The 19,106-nt window shown below is 30.6% G+C and overlaps 3 protein-coding genes across 14 annotated transcripts; 1 reads left to right on the forward strand and 2 right to left on the reverse strand.

Annotated features, from left to right (window-relative positions):
* Positions 1 to 480: 480 nt before the first annotated feature.
* Positions 481 to 4,764, forward strand: LOC143345566 (uncharacterized). Of its 2 annotated transcripts, none has more exons than XM_076772859.1 (4): positions 481 to 621; positions 876 to 1,310; positions 1,417 to 1,671; positions 1,783 to 4,764. In XM_076772859.1, the coding sequence occupies exons 1-4, from the start codon at positions 481 to 483 to the stop codon at positions 3,220 to 3,222; spliced, it is 2,271 nt and encodes a 756-aa protein (XP_076628974.1). In that variant the 3' UTR covers positions 3,223 to 4,764. The 2 variants fall into 2 exon arrangements, with proteins under 2 accessions (XP_076628974.1, XP_076628975.1); XM_076772860.1 differs by lacking the exon at positions 481 to 621 and adding an exon at positions 646 to 761.
* Dmtn (transmembrane and coiled-coil domain 2 protein Dmtn) lies at positions 559 to 18,084 on the reverse strand. 11 transcript variants are annotated; one of them, XM_076772869.1, is made up of 11 exons: positions 16,786 to 18,084; positions 14,559 to 14,707; positions 14,095 to 14,293; positions 13,350 to 13,515; positions 12,961 to 13,189; positions 11,791 to 11,847; positions 11,380 to 11,462; positions 10,049 to 10,377; positions 9,548 to 9,948; positions 8,787 to 8,941; positions 559 to 701 (listed from the first exon to the last, which is right to left on the reverse strand). In XM_076772869.1, exons 1-10 carry the CDS (start codon positions 16,798 to 16,800, stop codon positions 8,791 to 8,793), a joined length of 1,779 nt encoding a protein of 592 aa, XP_076628984.1. In that variant the 5' UTR covers positions 16,801 to 18,084; the 3' UTR covers positions 559 to 701; positions 8,787 to 8,790. The 11 variants fall into 11 exon arrangements, with proteins under 11 accessions (XP_076628984.1, XP_076628992.1, XP_076628989.1 ...); XM_076772877.1 differs by lacking the exon at positions 559 to 701 and adding an exon at positions 6,756 to 8,614 and having other exon boundaries at positions 14,559 to 14,669; XM_076772874.1 differs by lacking the exon at positions 559 to 701 and adding an exon at positions 6,756 to 8,614 and having other exon boundaries at positions 10,049 to 10,338; positions 11,791 to 11,835.
* Positions 16,786 to 19,075, reverse strand: LOC143345578 (GSK3-beta interaction protein). Its single transcript, XM_076772895.1, has 2 exons — positions 17,993 to 19,075; positions 16,786 to 17,274 (listed from the first exon to the last, which is right to left on the reverse strand). The coding sequence occupies exon 1, from the start codon at positions 18,435 to 18,437 to the stop codon at positions 18,084 to 18,086; it is 354 nt and encodes a 117-aa protein (XP_076629010.1). The 5' UTR covers positions 18,438 to 19,075; the 3' UTR covers positions 16,786 to 17,274; positions 17,993 to 18,083.
* Positions 19,076 to 19,106: the final 31 nt, after the last annotated feature.

A 19,106-nucleotide genomic window follows, 5' to 3' on the forward strand; every position in this document is an offset into this window, starting at 1 on the left:
ATTATCCCATGTTACACTGGTTAAAACACTGTTGTAAAGCACCACAAGTCAATTAAATTTACATTATAATAAATACATATCGTTTGAAAATATGATTAGGAAAATTTCTCGATCTTCGATATCTCGATGATCGATGGAAAGACTGCTTAGCGCGCCATCTACGAAACGGATTCTTTTTGGAAGAAAAGAGAGCAGCGCAAGCTATTTCCCCCGCTACGAGTAACACGACGAGATTCTCCGATGGTGTGAACGCAGGCTCGCTTGACAAATATCTCTGGATAATGCATATCTATAAAGTAGAGTAGACAAATTTTAAACTAAAGATTTACGAGACCCGAATTAAAAAACATCGTAATGCGTGCCTCAAGTTCGTTTAATTACACAAAAGCCCTTTGCCGTTGGGTTTAAAGTAACAGCACTTTGATCGAGTCTTGGGTCGTTCGTTTAGTTTGGCAAGACGATCTTCTCTGTTCTGTTGATATGGCCGTCGTCGAGGAATTTGATTATTTATGCCGTCTATGCGCTACCAAAACGGGTATTCTAATGGGATTACCGATCTTCGAAGCCGGCGATCAGATGCGCAACATTGACAAGAAAATAGCCGCGTGCTTGCCAGTGCAGGTAAAATCGTGCGTAAAGATAGAGGTCCGATTTCACTGCAATCTTTAGAGCTCCGTCCTCACCCCCTCTTTGTAATTTAACTATAAATAGAGGAAGAAAATTGGTGCAAGGTTTCACGATCTTGTAACGATGATCAGGATGTATGTTGGTTTTAACTATAAACAGTTTATAAAAGCACATCAGAGACTATGATGCCAGTTCATTGCCTTATTAAAAAAAAATATTCGTATCATTAGCTAATTAATTACTTTCAGGTATCCATGAATGATCAACTACCAAAAGTAGTGTGTGAAGATTGTGCTTATAAATTGGACCAATTGTTTGATTTTCGTGAAAAATGTTTACATACTGAGGGGATGTTCATGGAAATGTTAAAAGAAATTGCTAAAGATGAAGTAGTTCGAATATCAAAGCACAATTTAGAAGAAGTAGAAGAAATGAGCAGAATTCAAAGGAATATAGATAGAATACAAAATAATATTGATGATGTACAAAATCATGTAACTCCTCAAGAGACAACAGAAGCTAGTATACATACGATGCAAGTCATGGATGAAATGGATTTGGCAGGCGGTGAACAGGTTGTTACACAAGAAGAAATGGGACAACAAGATACTGGCATTGAGGTTACTGGTATCGACTGTTTAAGTGGTGATACCGTCAGAATGGTCGATGAACATATACGAGAAGTAAATGAATTGATAAAATCTTCTTTTTGGCTTGAATATACTTGCTTGAAATAATCTTTTAGATACAAACTTACAGAAATAATATATTTATACTTTTGCATTATAGGTTTCCAATCATCAAATAGCAGTCCATCTAGAGGGAGATATGACTGTGGTTGGAAATTTAACAGTAAGCGACCATTTGGGTCAGTTAGGAATAAATTATGTGACTTCTATAACTCCTGAAGATCAAAATCAAGAACAAATAGTACATTATTGTGACAATATAAAGTATGAATCAGTACCAATAAAAGAGGAATATCATAGATTGCAGGAGAGGTTAACCGCCGCGGAAGGCCCAACAAATGTACTTGAAAATAATGTAAGTTGTCAAATTAGAACAAAATGTATTGATAATTTTACTAAAATATATTTTTGGAATAATGTAACATGAGCAATATAAATTTGTCTAATGAACTGTTTCAATCTGTAGGTACCACATGAGAATAGTGATATAGAAGAAACACATGTTGGTGAGAATGAAACTTCAACACATGCAACTCCTTCCCAAACAAATACTTTAGCATCCACAAGTCAAGTTACTACAGGAAGCACAGAAATATTAGTTGAATACACAAAAAGAGCGAAACATACATTGTTGGAATCGACGCTAAATAATCCTACCATTGATGAAACTGGATCACATTGGTATGTATGTCCATTTTGTAATGAAGCAACATTAGGATCGAATAATATGATAGCACACTTTGAACAGTACTTTTGTTGCTGTTCTTGTGGTCTATATTATACGAGCGTAGACGCGTTAAATGTACATAAAGAAAGGTGCGATGTACATAAAAACAAATTAATCTGTAAGGAAAAAGAACTTACAGAACCAGAATTAGCACATTCGCAAAATGACACGAACGTGGACGAACAAAAGAAACAGACAACAGTGAGACAAAAATGGACTCCAAAAGTTTGTACTCATTGTGGAAAACAATATAGGACAAATTATAAACTGCAAGAACATATGCGGAAACATACTGGCGAAAAACCTTTTCAGTGTGTGACTTGCGAGAAAGCATTTCGCAGTAAAATCGGGCTTGCGCAACACACCGCTACGCATACAGGGCAATTTGATTACAATTGTTCTACGTGCGGTAAAGGTTTCCAGTCTAAAAGCTATCTTGTTCTTCACCAAAGAGTACATTCGGACTTAAAACCATTTCCATGTAACACTTGTGGGCAACATTTCAAAACGAAACAATCTTTGTTAGATCACCAAAACAGACATCTTGGTGTTAAACCATATGCCTGTGAAGTTTGTGGTAGAGGTTTCATAACCAAAGGGCTCTGTAAAAGTCATCAAAAAATACACTCAGGCATGGATAATCGACAATATCCGTGCGTAGTATGCAATAAAATGTTCGTTAGTAAAAGTTATCTTAACACACACTTACGTATTCACACTGGTGAGAAACCGTATTTGTGTGAAGTTTGTGGTAAAGGGTTTTTAACGCGCGTCGATCTCAAAATTCATTCGACAATGCATACCGGAGAGAAAAGTTTTAAATGCGATATGTGTGGAAAAGTGTTCGCCAGAAGGGCTGCGTTAAGATGTCACAGAAGATTACATACAGGGGAACGACCTTACAGATGCGATATCTGTGGTAAAACGTTCACACAATTTACACCTATGGCTATCCATAAGAGACTGCACACTGGAGAGCGACCGTACGAATGTGACTCGTGCGGCAAAACATTCGTATCAAGATCAACTATGATGTGTCACAAAAAAAAACACCATGCTACGCCAACTGTAAAAAAAGAAGAACCACCAGTTCCTCGCCCGAAAGAGATAAAAAATGTTTTACCAGCCGAAATTGTGCTTCGAGATTCCCAAGAGGGAATTCAAATTACCGCAGATTGAAAAAACATTGAAGTAATACAGACAATACATGATAGAAGATAAAATATTGAGTCTGCATTTTATAAGAAGCGGCATTAGTCACCATGATGTATTCCTTTACTGTAGCATATATGTTAAAGCTGTATACAAAGAATATATTTTCGAGAATTCTTTGCAAGGGGTAAAGATATGTTTTCTAAAACCACCTGTATATTTAGAAAAAAAAATTAATTTAAGCAATCATTTACATTATTTTATTTTATATTGGTATGAATATTCTACCAAAGTATGTTGGTACTTTTAAACTATTTACTTTTTCTATGTACAATCTGTATCGTTCTAGAAGAATACTTTGAAGATGAACAATTGCTGTTAATTGAGCCACAAAATATATAATGTCAACTTAAGAATAAGTTATCAAAGTAATAATCATGTTATAAGCTTATCAGTCTGCATGTTACGTTACAGGAAATGGTTCTTTATTTATAATACTCACAAAGGGAAAGTCACTAGTAAATGGTTTCGATTTCGATACAAGATGGCGAGTTTATTCTACGTAAACCACAGACACAATATTAGCCGGATATATGCATTAACTTTCGAGAAAAGTTCATGAAATATTCGTAATATTGTATCTACAGTTTTTGTAGTTACGAACGTACCATCCATTTTATTGAAATTGACCCCTCATACTATGGCCTTTTCTTTGTCTGTTTTCCTAATAGTGTACATATACTAAAATGCTTAGTAATGTTTGTAAAAATTTTAATACATAATTAAAATAGAAAGTGTAAGACTTTTAAATTCATAATCAATATTTTCGAAATCAATCGATCTATCATTTCAAAATCGAAATAAATCGATTAGTAATAGATATTTTAATGTATTTCTATAAAACGTAACATGATATCATTCATAAAGCAATATGAATCTTATTTATTTAGAAACATATTTATATGTTGATCAAAATAAAGTATTCGTTTTATTATATAAACGTATGAAAATTTACACTGTATATTCTATGTGCATTAAAAATTGTTATAAACACTACTCGAAAATTAGAATATGCAGCTTTTACTATCTATAATATAAAATATGATTATCATAAGGAAAATGAAATATTTTCTTATTGATTACTAGTAAAATATTAACATATTATTTAATAAATCAAAGGCTGATAGCTACTTTTATTGCAAGAAAATGCTATAGATAGAATCGTGATTATATCTCATTAATGATATAATTTTATAAACTTTACAAAATATTAGAATTATAAACGATCGCCTTTAACACGACATATATTTCTGTGGCATACCAGCGATTCTCTTTCAAATAAAACAGCTTTCAGCACTATACAAAGTAGAAATTGTGATATATATTGATAAAATGATTACATTATTTGTAAATTTGTGATGATTGTAATATTATTATTGACAAATCTTCTCGATAAAAAATATAAAAACTTTACAGTCACCTCCAGAGTTAAAATTTTATATACCTATGCACATTATTAATATTCTTTTATTTATTGATACTTTTTATCTAGGGAAATTTAAAGTAATAAAACACCTTTTTCTTGTGTATTACTTAATCTAATTAACAATAAGGAAGATCCAAATTAGCGAAAAAAATGACCGATTTTTATTAAAAATTCTTTTTATTTCGAAACGGTATTAAATAATAATATTAATGACAAGAGCTGCTATATTGATAGTTGGCTTGAAATTGTCTTTTCGCAGCAAGAACATAATACAGGCGTTACGCGCATACGTCGGTATTTTAAAAAATGGACATAAACTTATTTTTGTTTTTAACTACATTATTACACTGACCTGTTACGCAGCTAATACATATGCACACTCGTGTGTTGCATAATGTGTATGTGTCTAGCGTGATAACAATTTCCATTATAATCGCTGTTCGTATTGCCCTACATCGTCCTACAATTGACAACAAATATTTAATCTATAATTTGACATTAACTACCTATGCAAGGCATCGATGACGATATATTTACTTCGTTACTTTTTCCCTCTATACTATAACTAGGGGGCCCCTAAAATTACAAAGATAGTGAGTAACGACTACACTGAATTTCACGATTACGTTAATTTGTCGCAAATTATTTAAGCATACGTCGTGCGTTCCCCCATGAAGTTTGGTAAATACAAAATACATATAAAATTGTAAACGGCCGCGATAAAAAGAAAAACTTATAGAAAAATGTAACAATGTAAGATACAAAATACGTCCATCGTTGTTTGACATGTGTGTAACCTCTTCTTGATATAAATATTTGTAACTTGTTCTTTTTTTAAGTTTTTTTTTTAGAAATCACTTCTGTTACGCCCAGACTTTACTATATAAACATTATTTATAAGCGTGCAAATAGGGGCCCTCGCTAATTTGGTGGTCGATGGTGTTAACAAATTCTCTAATGTTGGATTACATATGTATCTTACAAAGCACCACGATCTAAACCTACACAATACATATAGGGTGTCATTCACACGATATGAACTACAAGCAGAAAATTGGATGTGCAATTCTTGTACTTTGTTTCTCAACCGTTAGCTTACATATGTAAATAGAATTTTATTGTTCATCGTACAGATAAATATTGACAATTGAGAATGAGTAACAATCTATCGAAAATGGAAATGAACGCAGTTTGCAATAATGAAATCAGTAAATATTTACATACAAGCTCATCACTGAACACCCTATATATTTTGTCTAGTTGTCACTTACACGATAATAAGCAAACATACACTTTTGTCGAGATTTGATTTAAACAACGTAATATTATTTCAATAGAATCAATATATCATTAGCAAGTCTGTATTTATTCAAATATCGTTCGATCACTGTTGCAGATATTTTTTTCTTTGCCGAAGTTACGTTTAATAAAAGAGTACAGTTATTTAAAAATTTTCGTTCGTGAATATATTGATCCCAAAACTCATTTTTAACTTTCTATGTTTGTATATAAACTTAGCATAGTCACAGCGATGTGTTTAAATTCATAGACATAAAAACGACTACTTAGGAACACAAAAATGATTCTTCGAAAGTAAGGATTCTCGTAATTGCTAATAAATGTAATAAAACAAATTTCTACTAAAAAATAATAATGGATGTCGATTCGAGAAAATAAAAAAATACACGCGATCTCGGAATATAGAAATTTGCCTGGTATAATTCTAAATACATCACCAAATTTCTAACCTTCTTCAAAATTTAATTGCTATAATAGTAATAGTTAATAAAAACTATTAACATTAGTTTGTAAATATATTTACTGACAAATTTTATTGACAGCACGTGTATTTAGACACACAATTTAATTTGTTTCTATTCACATATAGATAAAAACAGAAAAACACAAAAGTTACTGTTATCAATGCATAATAATTATAGAAAGTAGAGAACAAATAAAATTAAGATAAAACAAGAAAACTGAAGATAATTGTTAGAAAATATTATAGTCGAATTAAACAGTAGGAAATATGATGATGTATTCACAAATAACAGGCACAAGAAATGAAATATACTACCATATAAATTTTATTTTATTTACAATTTTAGTCAATTGATTAAAAACTATTTTTCGAACTTCTCACAGGTCAACGAAACGATAACATTATATAGTCCAACATATACAAATAACAAAAAATCTAATTACGCGAACTTAAAATAAATTATAAATTATTTATTTGTAAAATATAAAGAAAATTTCATGTATTAAACGATAAGAAAGGAACCAATGATTATCGGGAAAGTAGTTCTTTTCACTTCACTCGTCACATTTCCGTGAAATAATATTCAGCTGTAAAACTTCACATTTACTGATACTGGGCTTGTAATAAAGCTATAAAGTCGAAAACTAGGAAACGTATTTAATAATATAAATCATATTTCGCTATTAAATAGCAATAGAATATAAAAATTACGTAGAGCAAAATATTTTACACACTCACAGATTTGAGCACCTATGTTAAATTAAGAATTATTTTTTTCTTTATAATTGTACAATTTTGCAACTGATGTTGTGTTTTTCCTTTTTTTTTTTTACATCGTTCTACTGTTTTAACATTTCTGAATGATTAGTAACATAAAATTGCCACAAATATTAAATTATTCGTAATTGTAACAACGATGTAGTCCATCAGTCTTTCTCTCATTTCTATATCTGTCATGGTTCATTTCTTTATAATCATTATTATATGTATGCATACTTGTGTCTGTCGTGGTTTGAAGCACTCATGAGACTAAAAAGCATGATATCTGAATATCGTTTATTTTCAAACAAGTACTTCTTTTATATTGTACATGAAACAAATCAATGTTATAGAGTAAGAGGAAGGGAGCATGTTGGTCCTCTTTTGATATTAAATGTTGTATACACGGTCGTTTCTATTCAAACAGTTTCACTTTTTAAGTTCTCATGGTGTAGAATTAATTTATAAATTATACATAAAGATAGTGCGAAATATTGTAGTTCCTACGATTTACGGAGTTATTCCATCTTATTATCAACACTAAAGAATAGGTCATACTACTTTATACACTCTGAAGGGATGATTACCTACAGTCATAAAGTGCTTTTCTGGTTTCTTAATTTATATTACTGTTTAACAATTGGACGATTTGAATTATAAACATTTGGTTTAGAATCGTGTATCTTGTAAATTACACGCCTTTACTGAAATATCAAACACATTAACTTTAATTCTGAAAAAGGTGGCTAGACCACCCACAGACACTGGTGATAAAACATTTTTTTCTTCTATTTTTGAATCAGTACTTTCTCTTCCTCGATAATTTCTTCTAATTCCACTTTAATCAATGACTCATGTAAAAGTTAACATAATCACCACTTGACATCACTTTATCAGAGTAAATTCTTCTAACAATGTGCCGTATGTAATTAAGCAATATCAGTGTACAGCGTTATAATTATCGCCTCTGTTATGTTTCTTAACAATCATTTTATTTTATTACAAATTATAATCATCTTTATATTATTTGCACGCAATTAATTATATCAAATGTGTAGGTATTTTTTTTTAGACAAAACTTCGGATAAAAATATGAACATTGAAATTAAATTTATAACAATCGAGTATACGACAAAACACACTTTCAAATTTATCATCTTTGGAAAACTTCTCTTCAACAAAACATTATTGCGCAGCAACATAAGTTTTGTATATTTAATAGTACCAAATAGACTTGATTTTATTTAATAAATTAATGTTGAAAATGAAATTTGAAATACAAATGAAGTCATTTGCGCGTATACCTACTATTATTGCTCTAAAACTACAGCACTGATAAACGGATCCAAAATGTTGATCATTGTGTACAACTTTTCTTCATCACAGGGTATAGTAAATTTAAATATACCACCCTAAAATGAATCTAATTTATTTACTATACTTTAAATAAACTCGAGGATCAAAGTAATTGAAAACAAAGTTAAAATCAAACTATTAAAAAATATCAATGATATAAATTTTTATATATCTTAAAAATTATTTCATGCTTCGTTTTTATAAATATTAGAATAATAATTTACTTACGATGCTACTTAAGCGTCTGTTTAAGATGGCGCATGAGGCGACTGCCAACGTCGTGTACCTCAGGCCATTGTTTGAGCACAAACACTATGCTCAGTACAACAAACATAGTTGTTAATATGCGCACCCTGCACATGAAACAATGAGGCTTAGTACAACTGCAACAGAGATGCGAAAACAAAATGAAACAAATATTATAAGAAATTTAGTCAAAACAATCACAATTTATTTTAAGTAAATGTCTCTATCTTTAATTTGTTTCCTTTTCAGTATACAAAATGATTGATTATACCTAAAAATATACAATAATTAAATTGTACAAAAAAATTTAATTGCATGTATATTTTGTAGGTATATATTCGTTCACATTATGTATAATGAAGAAACCCCAAATTAAAAGCGAAAACATTTATTTAAAATAAACTATATTTGTTCGATTATATTCACTATAATATTTGTTTTGAATATGAAAAACAATGTATAAAGTTGCACTTTTAACAAAATAAAACAATGATTGTGTAAAATTAAAATCTGATGGTAATGTACGCGATCAAGAATTATGAATGAAGATGCGTATGAAAACAGAAAATATAAGCGAGATGTCGCACAGATGTATATAAAATTTAAGTTATTATTGAATAATGAATCTCATTATAAGTCATAAGTCACAAAATATAATCATTATTAATATTATTCGCTTTAATTCAATATCTTTTAATCTAACTGGAAAGAAAAAAGTACTTTAAAATAAGAAATAACTATACCTGGTCCTAAGGAAAGGCATCATTATACCAGCACCTGTTGCAACAAGAAGTAGAATGACTTGCAACACTGTTAGTACTACATTTATGAGTTTTACAACCAATGCCCTTGCATTGCTATTATCTAAACCTTCCAGAGTGACATATTGTTGGTGCTGTTGTTGTTGGTGTTCCATTGTAGAAATTTTAGTTTGATAACTTTCCAACATTTCGTGTATGTCTCTTAAGCGATCTTCACTTTGATATCGCACTTTTTCTTCCATATCCGTTATAGCTTGTTTCAAATTTTCTACTTCGTTTTGGTGCAGTTCTGTTAGATCATTAATTTGTTCCTCTAAACGCTCGCTTCTAAAACGTTCCTCTTGCAAAGCATGGTTAAGAAATGTCACTTCTTGTTGCAAGGTCTACAATTGTTTAATAATGAAATTGAATCATCGAGTTGTAAAATCCCCTTGTCAGATTAAGTACCTTTTTTTTACACTTTTAATATTATAAGGAACAAACCTTTAAGCTTTCTAATTTTTCTCTCATCCGATCCAGACTTTCTCTGTGTTCTTTCAATTCAGAGAAAATAGATTTTGAACTAAGTGTAGCATTATTACTGTGACATGTATTTGCTTGTCGCCTACTACCAGGTCCACTTTCACTTGTAACACTAGAACACTCTGAGCCTTCTTCAGATGGAAATTTCATTCCTGCTGCACTATGAGTAGATCCTAAACTACATCCACCGGGAAGCGTGGCTGATCCGTGATGTGCCTTTTCATCTTCAACACTAGCGTTATCTCCATTACCTGCACGCGGTGTATCGTTTACATAAAAAGTCGAGCCATCTGCAGAGACACAGACGTCGCAAGTTAGAATGTTATCCAATACCAAATTATTCACCATGTTAACAACTAATTTGTCTATTTAGGTCTTCATACTGAAATATTCCTGTCATCGTGTGTGACTAATGTATTATTGTAAACATTATGATTATTTATAATTTAAAAATGTTTCTTTGTGTATTCAACTATATAATCAATTGTAGAACATTGCAATAGAAATTATTTTTCCCATATAGTTTCTATTTTCGGAAGATATTACATTCTCGATTAAATGTAACTGCATTTGGCAGATGTATTGGATAACTAATATCAAAGGAAGCAAATATTTAGTTTATGAAAGCTACTAAAAAGTACAATGCAAAATTAGTAAATAACACAGAACAATAATAAAAATATAAAGTTCATAATATGTAAACACAACATTCTATTATGAAAATTGTTTTATAAATTAAATGTGTTGAGCACAGGCAAAATTAATTTTTTATCGTTTAAAATGGAAAATAATAATAGCATTAGTATTGTAATTTAGACGACTAAATTTATGGGAAAGTTACAACATACATGGTACAAATATTAAAAAGTAGATTGTGTACAAACAGTGTAAGGGAAGATATTTGTTATAGAGTATAGACGAAAACAGGTGAATGTAGAAGAAAAATTGAGCCAAAATGTTACTTACTACTCTCAACTGCCATGACAGCACAAAACATTAAATGATATTTATCCTTCAATTATAGACAGAGTATAGATTAACATAAGATTGGAATATTATCTAAAGTGTATTTACATATACATATTTTGTAAATAAATAAAAATGTGCACGCTATTGCTTGTAAGATTAAAATTTATTAGCATAAAGCAACATGTACTTAGTGAGAGTGCTTTTTAAACATAAAATTTTAATTGACATTTTGTATAATAAACTTTATTTGTAAGTCAGACAATAGAATTAAATTTAAATTAAACAATACCATGTTAATAAAAATTATAATAAAAATTACTCACGTGATAAGGTATTTATATTATCAGCACTACCAAATTTGTTCTTTATTAAGTGTGCAAATTCTCTTGGTTTTGACATTACACTTCTGAAACATTTAAAAAAAAAACGGAAGTAATTAGAAACTCCAATCTGATAAAAATATACTTTTTAAATTGAACAATTTATGTAATAAATTTATAATTTATAATTACACTTCTAAAATCGAAATGGGACTAGACTACAAAAGAACATAATATAAACATCTATAAGGTACACAAAAGTTTCTAGCTTATTTACATCATAACTTTAATAGAGACTGTGAATATCTATTTTGTAAAACAGTAATTCTTAAAAGCATATCTACAATAATGCATGTAACATGAGGGAAGCATTAAATATGTTACTCCAAAATCTATTTTCAAATGAACACTCACCCTGAAAAACCAGTAATGCCATCCCTGATATTGCCACCCACATTTCTGGAAGTGAGTCTTAAATTAGCTGAAGATATTCTCCATACTTAGAAGAATAAAAGATGAATTAAAGAAAAAATAAATAATAAAACAAAGATTTTTACTGCTTTAATAATTGATGAATTAATTATACTATTAACTAGCACTAAATTGAAAATCGCTTTAAAATGCTTATCACGATTTATTAGCACTCTACTAATCTAATATTCAAATATTAATATTACTAACTAAAGTTAGTATCAGTTTACTCCTAGAACACCATACTTCATATTTAGGCATATATTAACATTTCTCTGAGATTCAGCAGACTCCCCCTATTGTTTATAATCATTATTCTTTTTCAACAAATATTCGAATCAAAACGGGATAATGTAAATAAAACACACATGCACAGAAATTTGAATTTAAAATTATATTTTTCATTTTATACCGTTTTAATCAAATGCATGATTAAAAACTGATTATTCCTTGAATATTCATAAAAAATTGTACGTAAAAACGTTCAATTGTAGAGGAAGTGAAAATAAAAGACATAAGATGTAAGTGGGTCAATTTTTTTAAAAACAATTTATGCATTTCATAATTTTTATTTTCTGCATTTTTTTAAGTTTGAAATTTTTAGTTTAGTACATGCAACACATAACATTGATAACACATTATAAAAGAGTAAGAAAGTTTGGAAAAAAATGAAAACACTAAATCAAACATCTCACAAATATTGCAATTGTTGAAAAATTTAGAAGTAATATAAACTTTATAAATTACATTTATATATGAATTACACATTGGAGTTTAGTAAATATCCTGCACAGAAAGACATTTAAAAGACATTGCATTGACTATAATCTTGATATCATAAACATTTTTATTGGAACAAGTAGGAACCCAAACATTACTCTTTTTAAAAAATAGACTGACATATACTGGACCCAATTGTGGCATTCTAGGGTTAACACAGAACAAGGCAGAACACAAATAATGATGCTTTTATATATTACAATTACATGAGACTAGTAACCATACTAATAAATTAAACATAAGTGTATTGTTATAAACATGTCCTTTACTTGGTACTTAATTAATTTAGTTAAACAACTGTACATACTACTGAGAAAACAATACTACACTTACTTAAGCCCTTGTCCCATATCGCGAAGCACTTCCCGAGGTTGTCTGTGACTTGCAGGTGCGCCATTTAACTCGTAATATTTTAATTTTTTTGTATAACTTTCCAATTTTTTTTGTAATTGAGAAATACTGTGCGCTGATTTTTGATTTTTTTTCTCAAATACTGCCTTTATTCTAGTAAGCTGCTGCTTGTCTGCATTAGCAGCCAACTTTAAATATTCATTAACATTTTCTGAAGCAAAAATACTCTGTTCAATTTTTGATTCATATTTTTCAGGCACAATTATTTTGAGTTACAAATCTGTTTTCATAACTCAAAAAATAATTTGAATGCTCTATTTGATAGAAGATATTAACGCCATAATAATTATCTATTAATTTCTGATAATTACCATCACGTGTGGTTTGTTCTATTCTTATAAGCTCCCGTGTTTTAGCTATTTTACTTTGAATATGTTCAATAGCTTGACAAACACGAGCAGAACTTGAATCAACATCATCGGTTATTAACTCAGAGGAGCCATTTGATAGGAACGATTGTGTTGCATGATATTGTTCCTGTAAAAAATATTTAATTTTATAGTAGAATACATGTTACAACACTTACCTGACACATAGTACACGTAATATTGAATAATGTAATACAAATCACTACTAACAAAACACATTTCTTCGTGTGCAAACTGGATAACGCTTACTTTATGACTAGACTCTGAATACTTAAAAGATTGAAATGTTCAGCTTCAATGCCATTTAGAACATTATGTAAATAACTACTTCATTTCTTAACCTATAACCCTGATTATACAGTTATGGTTGATGACCTTGCAATACTGTATAATTGTGACTATGTATACAATACCATCCCATTACATAAGCAACTTTGCATAAAGATGTATAATTATATTTACTGTTGTGATAGATATTTAAAAGGATAATGTTAAGATATCAAACAATTACTTTAAAATTTTAAATTAATAAAAATATTTTTATTATTAAAACCATATTAAACTTATACAAAATTATTAGTTTGAAAATCACATTATTCGAAATCAACAAAATTATTACAATACTTAATATAATAAATAACTTTCAAGTTCCTAAAAATTAAATGTACAATTATAATAAGTTACATACTCCTTCATCATCAGTTGGTGGGTGAATATTTGGCACAAACTCTTCTGGTTCGGCAGTGATTAAATTGGTATTTGGTTCATCCATAGCATCTCCTACTCGAATCACAGTTCCTGGTGACTTTTGCCTACTACCTTTCATGCTGATAGTACCTCCACCACCACTACTTCCACTGCCAGTACTACCCTCCCCTGTTTGGGAACTGCGAAGTCAAATTTAATTTTGTACTGTTCTTCTTTCATTTACTTTATAGCTTTAGCTTAACATTTTTTTGTTTAGCAACTTAATTTTCATATTTGCAAGAACAAAATTATTGTATATCATATCATTAGGTACATGGTACCAAAGCACAAGCTTCTGAATTTTTCAGTTTCATGTAAAATACTATAAAAAAATAAAGTTGTTTAATTGTAATCTATGCAAACATATATATTAAAAGGACACGTTTAAAATAAATCGAATCTTACAGTGGAGCATTACGTGCTTTCGGCGTACGATCCAAACTAGCTGGTATTTGTTGAGGCGATGTAGTCACTGTATTTCCTCTGTTGGGTGATGTACTGCGTGAACTATTTTTACTTGAAACAGTCACCATCAAATTAGCCATTCCTTTTTTCTGTAAAATTTGTTATCTAACAACTTAATTATTACTAAATTTATACTAAATCTATGAATTTATACATACAATGAAATTATGTAAATATGTAACTGGATGTATTACAATGAGTACTACACCCAAAAAAGAAGCAATTATATAAAAAACATATAAAACAAATCAAAAATATGAAATAACATTTCTAAAATCAATTTAATAATCAATTTTTTGTAAAATAAAATTTTGTAAAAAATTTATTTTATGTTATTGATATATTTTTCAATATAACATTAAATCTTTCTTAGTACCACTCATTGCAGGACACCTTACATGTATGGATATTATAAATGGTATTATATTGAGTATTATACTGCAAAGTGTTTGGAACTTCTAAGTATGTTACAAAGTATAATATATGAAAAAAAAAAACATATTATTTCCTTATGAGAAGTATTTGTAAATTAATAATCATTTGCAATATAACTTCCTTTAAACTGTATATCACACTATTAATTTATATGATATCATTATCATGTACATGAATGTATTGTATATTTTTTATTACATATTATCATATCTAGAAAAACATATTTCATTAAAAATTATCAAAATGAGACATAAATGTCAATTCATATCAGACTCAATTATATGAAATGAACACATCAAATTCATCAACAAAATAATTTATAAACTAATATGATGTAAACTACTACAGGATTTATGGTTCATTCACATATTTTATTTGTCATAATTTTGAACTAACATAAAGATTAAAGATATATATTTATATGACAAAGGAAATACATTGTAAAATAAATAATTGTGTTCAACTTGTCTTCTGTTTACCTATTTTAAGTTACAATTTTCTCTAAGTGTGATATTATCTAATCTAAACTTTGTGTATATACATATGTATATGGATTATGTCCAAAAATAGTATATAGGATATTTGGGTTAAAATTACTGTTATTACATTCTTTAGAACAAAATACCTTTTACAATAGCGATTAGACTATAAACTAATTAATATTTATTAGCGTTATTTTTATAATTATAATTGTGAAAATTAGTATAAAAAAAATCACATTTTTTCGAACAAAATAATGAATAAATCATCGAATTAAAAATCGTGCTGCTCTATAAAAGAACTGAAAGAGACTGTGAGACAGTTCTTTCACATTCTATCACCTTTAACCCAATCCTTGAACTGATGAATCACTCTTATCATCATAATTAGACTATCGACATTACTTCTTAACTGTAACCAACGTGTTACGCGGAAAAAAACACGAGTAATGTAGAATAATAAAAATTTAAAAAATTGTTCTTATTTGTATTTAAAAAATAATTCAAAATTCGTAATTACATACATAAGTAAATAACGTAAGTACAAAATATGATCAATATATCGAAATTTATAATAAACAAAAACATTTACATCATCAAACATACAAAATTAAATATTTAATTTATTATTTATTTTATATGAATCAAACATAATACAATAACTTGGTTTTTAAACTTGTTTTGCTTCCTTTATTTTGTTAGATAAAATTTTTGTCATAGTATATAGCAACTCCAAGAAAATAATAAATATAAATATATAGCACACAAAAAAATGTTGTGTACAAGCTTTTGAAATGCATGACACAAATTTCGCTATACCACGCTTCTGATGTAAATTAACTATTTGTATTGCGAATAACGATACTATTTTATTCGATTATAAAACATGTAAAACATAAATAGCCCTTGAAAAACAATCTATATTAAACCGCTAAATTTTGTCGGAAAATCACATATTCGCGGTAAAAAAAATATAGCAGTAATGCGGAAATTTAAAATACACGTCTATACGTATTGGGTGAAAATTGACAAAGTACAGCAACCTGTGATATTACGTTACTATCGGGGTTCATTTACGCTCATACGATACCACTTGGAATTGTGTAGGCTTAAAAGAGATATAGGAGGTGATTGTCCCACCCCTTTCGCACTGATATTGTGAAATAGGGTACGATCGTCGAATAAAAACAAACGACCTGTCAAAATTCGGTGATGGTTTTGACACTCGATTTATAGAAATATTTACGACTTACCCTTTTTACCGCCATATACACGTAGCTCGTGGTTGAAGCATGTTTTGTTCGACGTAATGTCACACGAATACACAAAGAGGGTCCTTTGCTCAGTACGTTTTCTCTGTCGTGTCTGGTCAATCAAAGGATCGCCGTCGTTATCGTTTTTCACGGGCGTGTCATCGCTCACTGTTCGACATCGTTGCACTACCGAATGCAATGCTAATAAATAGAATACACTGTGTCGTTCCCAAGCACTTGATCGATGATAAACTCATTCAGAAACACTACGAAATCCGCACACAATGCGACACATTCGGCGAAACCGCTTCGTTACTTCACAACTCGACAGTGGAATACGCCAAACGGGGCATAGAGCAACGAACGCAGAGGAGGGGGTAAACACAACCGATATAACCACTGCACCGACTGATCTTCCGATTCCTAGGGATATTTCCTAGGAACGTATGATTCGTCGATAACGCATTCCCGTATCTATTGCACACGGACCTGGGTACATTTTGAAACAAAAGCATTTAAAATGTTGTACTAAACAATAAATGCCAAAGCAACTGGAAATAAAATAATACTTCGAATATGGCACGAGTGATTAAGAAATAAAAGCATGTAGAAATTTATTTTAGAGATCCAAACTTCTTTTTTTTAAATTAGAATACTATTTGTATAAGGCATTCACATTAGATCTATATATTCTGTACTAAACTCGTTACATGACGTTTTCTATTTTACGTTTGTATCTATATTTCTTCGTAGATGTTTACTGAATGCGTATATTTAGAAAACGTATTTTTCTAAGATAAACAAAAGTGCTTTGTTTAATACCACAGTACAACTAGGTATCACTACTTGAAAGTAGTGTAAGTTTTATATGGGTATCAGATGATTTCATTTAGCGATAATGTGCGAGTCGTATTTAATACGGAATTGTGTTCTTTTAATTGTCTGCCTGGTCAAGAAACTTTCTTGGCAGCATTTCTCGTCTTACGTCAAAAACACACGAGAACGTTAGAACACTTGTTACTACGTATCGAATACGATCCTGTCCTTGCAAATTACTGCGTGCTCGGACATCTTCAGCTACGTTCGGACTAAATGAACACTGCGCAGGGAACGAACGCATTCGACCAGTATCCAAGATTTATATTTCATTTGAACGTTTAATTTTGAAAGACATGCATGCAAACGATTAAATGCAAACCTTCGTTACCGTTTACAAGCGTTTCACGTTGCGATGAAGCTTTTGCAATGAGAAATTAAATACATGGGTGAAAAGTACCAAAAATTTCCATCAAATTGGTTCACTGTTCGTCACACACTTTTTTAAGCTTGTCGAGGAGCGAATTGCCAAAAGAATTTCTATATTGAGGACTGACAAGGTCCAATAAACTGTAAGGCGTTTCGAAATGTTCGTTCCCCGTGTTCGACGTATCGTCGTGCTGATTGCCGACGATGGAAAATCCAGCACTCGACAATTTTATGCAAAACTTTAAGCCCTCCAACGTGGTTAGATTCAGATAGATAAGCTGGTTGGTACTCCTTAACGTCTCCGATACTTTTATGTCGGTTACATGTTGCTTCACGTCATCGATGACAGCTTGCGCTTCGTGCTTCCACTGTTCTTCGTCCAGCACTTTATCCTTCTCTTCCTTCATTCTTTCGTCTTGGCAGCGTCAATGAGCAACTTTTCATCGATGCATGTAATATTTCAGAGGGAATTGGCAACGACACAGATCTCTGGTTCCGTCAACGCAACGTTATTCACGTTATACAGTTCTCGTGTACGTTTCTACGTGCAGACGCAGCACGTGGACAGGTTAGATTCAGGGTCAAAGACCAAGATCAAACAATTATGTAATTGTCCGACGATGTGTTTGTTTCTAAGGAGTACACAATATCGCTGTTTGGTGACGGCAGTGGCTATAATTTGTGGTCAGTTTAGTCCTTGACATTGCGCCGTTATAAATTACGTTGTACTCTCATTCCCACGTACTCACCAAGTACATGTGCACCGAACGCACCCCGCGTACTGACTGTTAATAGAGTCCGTGGCGCGGCGGACTACGCGCAACTTCTCGGCGCAGGCGACGCCATCTGCGAGAATTTTGCGGCACCAAGTTTGCCGCAACGTTGAACCAATAAACGGGAAAACTTATTTATGCCGCCAAGAAAGTAAACTATTAATTCAATAATGATTTCGATAATCCTTCAACTTATTTTTAAGGTCGTTACGTAAACTTGGTATTTGTTCGTTTACATCCGCGTCCAACTCGAGAACAATACGTGGCACGTTATTGGTTACGTAAATTTCACTTTGAAATTTG

This window comes from Colletes latitarsis, chromosome 9 (assembly GCF_051014445.1).
Source record: "Colletes latitarsis isolate SP2378_abdomen chromosome 9, iyColLati1, whole genome shotgun sequence".
Classification (NCBI taxonomy): domain Eukaryota; kingdom Metazoa; phylum Arthropoda; class Insecta; order Hymenoptera; family Colletidae; genus Colletes; species Colletes latitarsis.

Coding starts and splice junctions, on each gene's coding strand:
- LOC143345566 (XM_076772859.1), top strand. CDS start 481: ATGGCCGTCGTCGAGGAATTTGATTATTTATGCCGTCTATGCGCTACC. Junction 622..875: donor CCGCGTGCTTGCCAGTGCAG/GTAAAATCGTGC, acceptor AATTACTTTCAG/GTATCCATGAATGATCAACT. Junction 1,672..1,782: donor CAAATGTACTTGAAAATAAT/GTAAGTTGTCAA, acceptor TTCAATCTGTAG/GTACCACATGAGAATAGTGA.
- Dmtn (XM_076772869.1), bottom strand. Junction 11,848..12,960: donor GATATGGGACAAGGGCTTAA/GTAAGTGTAGTA, acceptor AGCTAATTTAAG/ACTCACTTCCAGAAATGTGG. Junction 11,463..11,790: donor GGCATTACTGGTTTTTCAGG/GTGAGTGTTCAT, acceptor TAAATGTTTCAG/AAGTGTAATGTCAAAACCAA.
- LOC143345578 (XM_076772895.1), bottom strand. CDS start 18,437: ATGAAGGAAGAGAAGGATAAAGTGCTGGACGAAGAACAGTGGAAGCAC.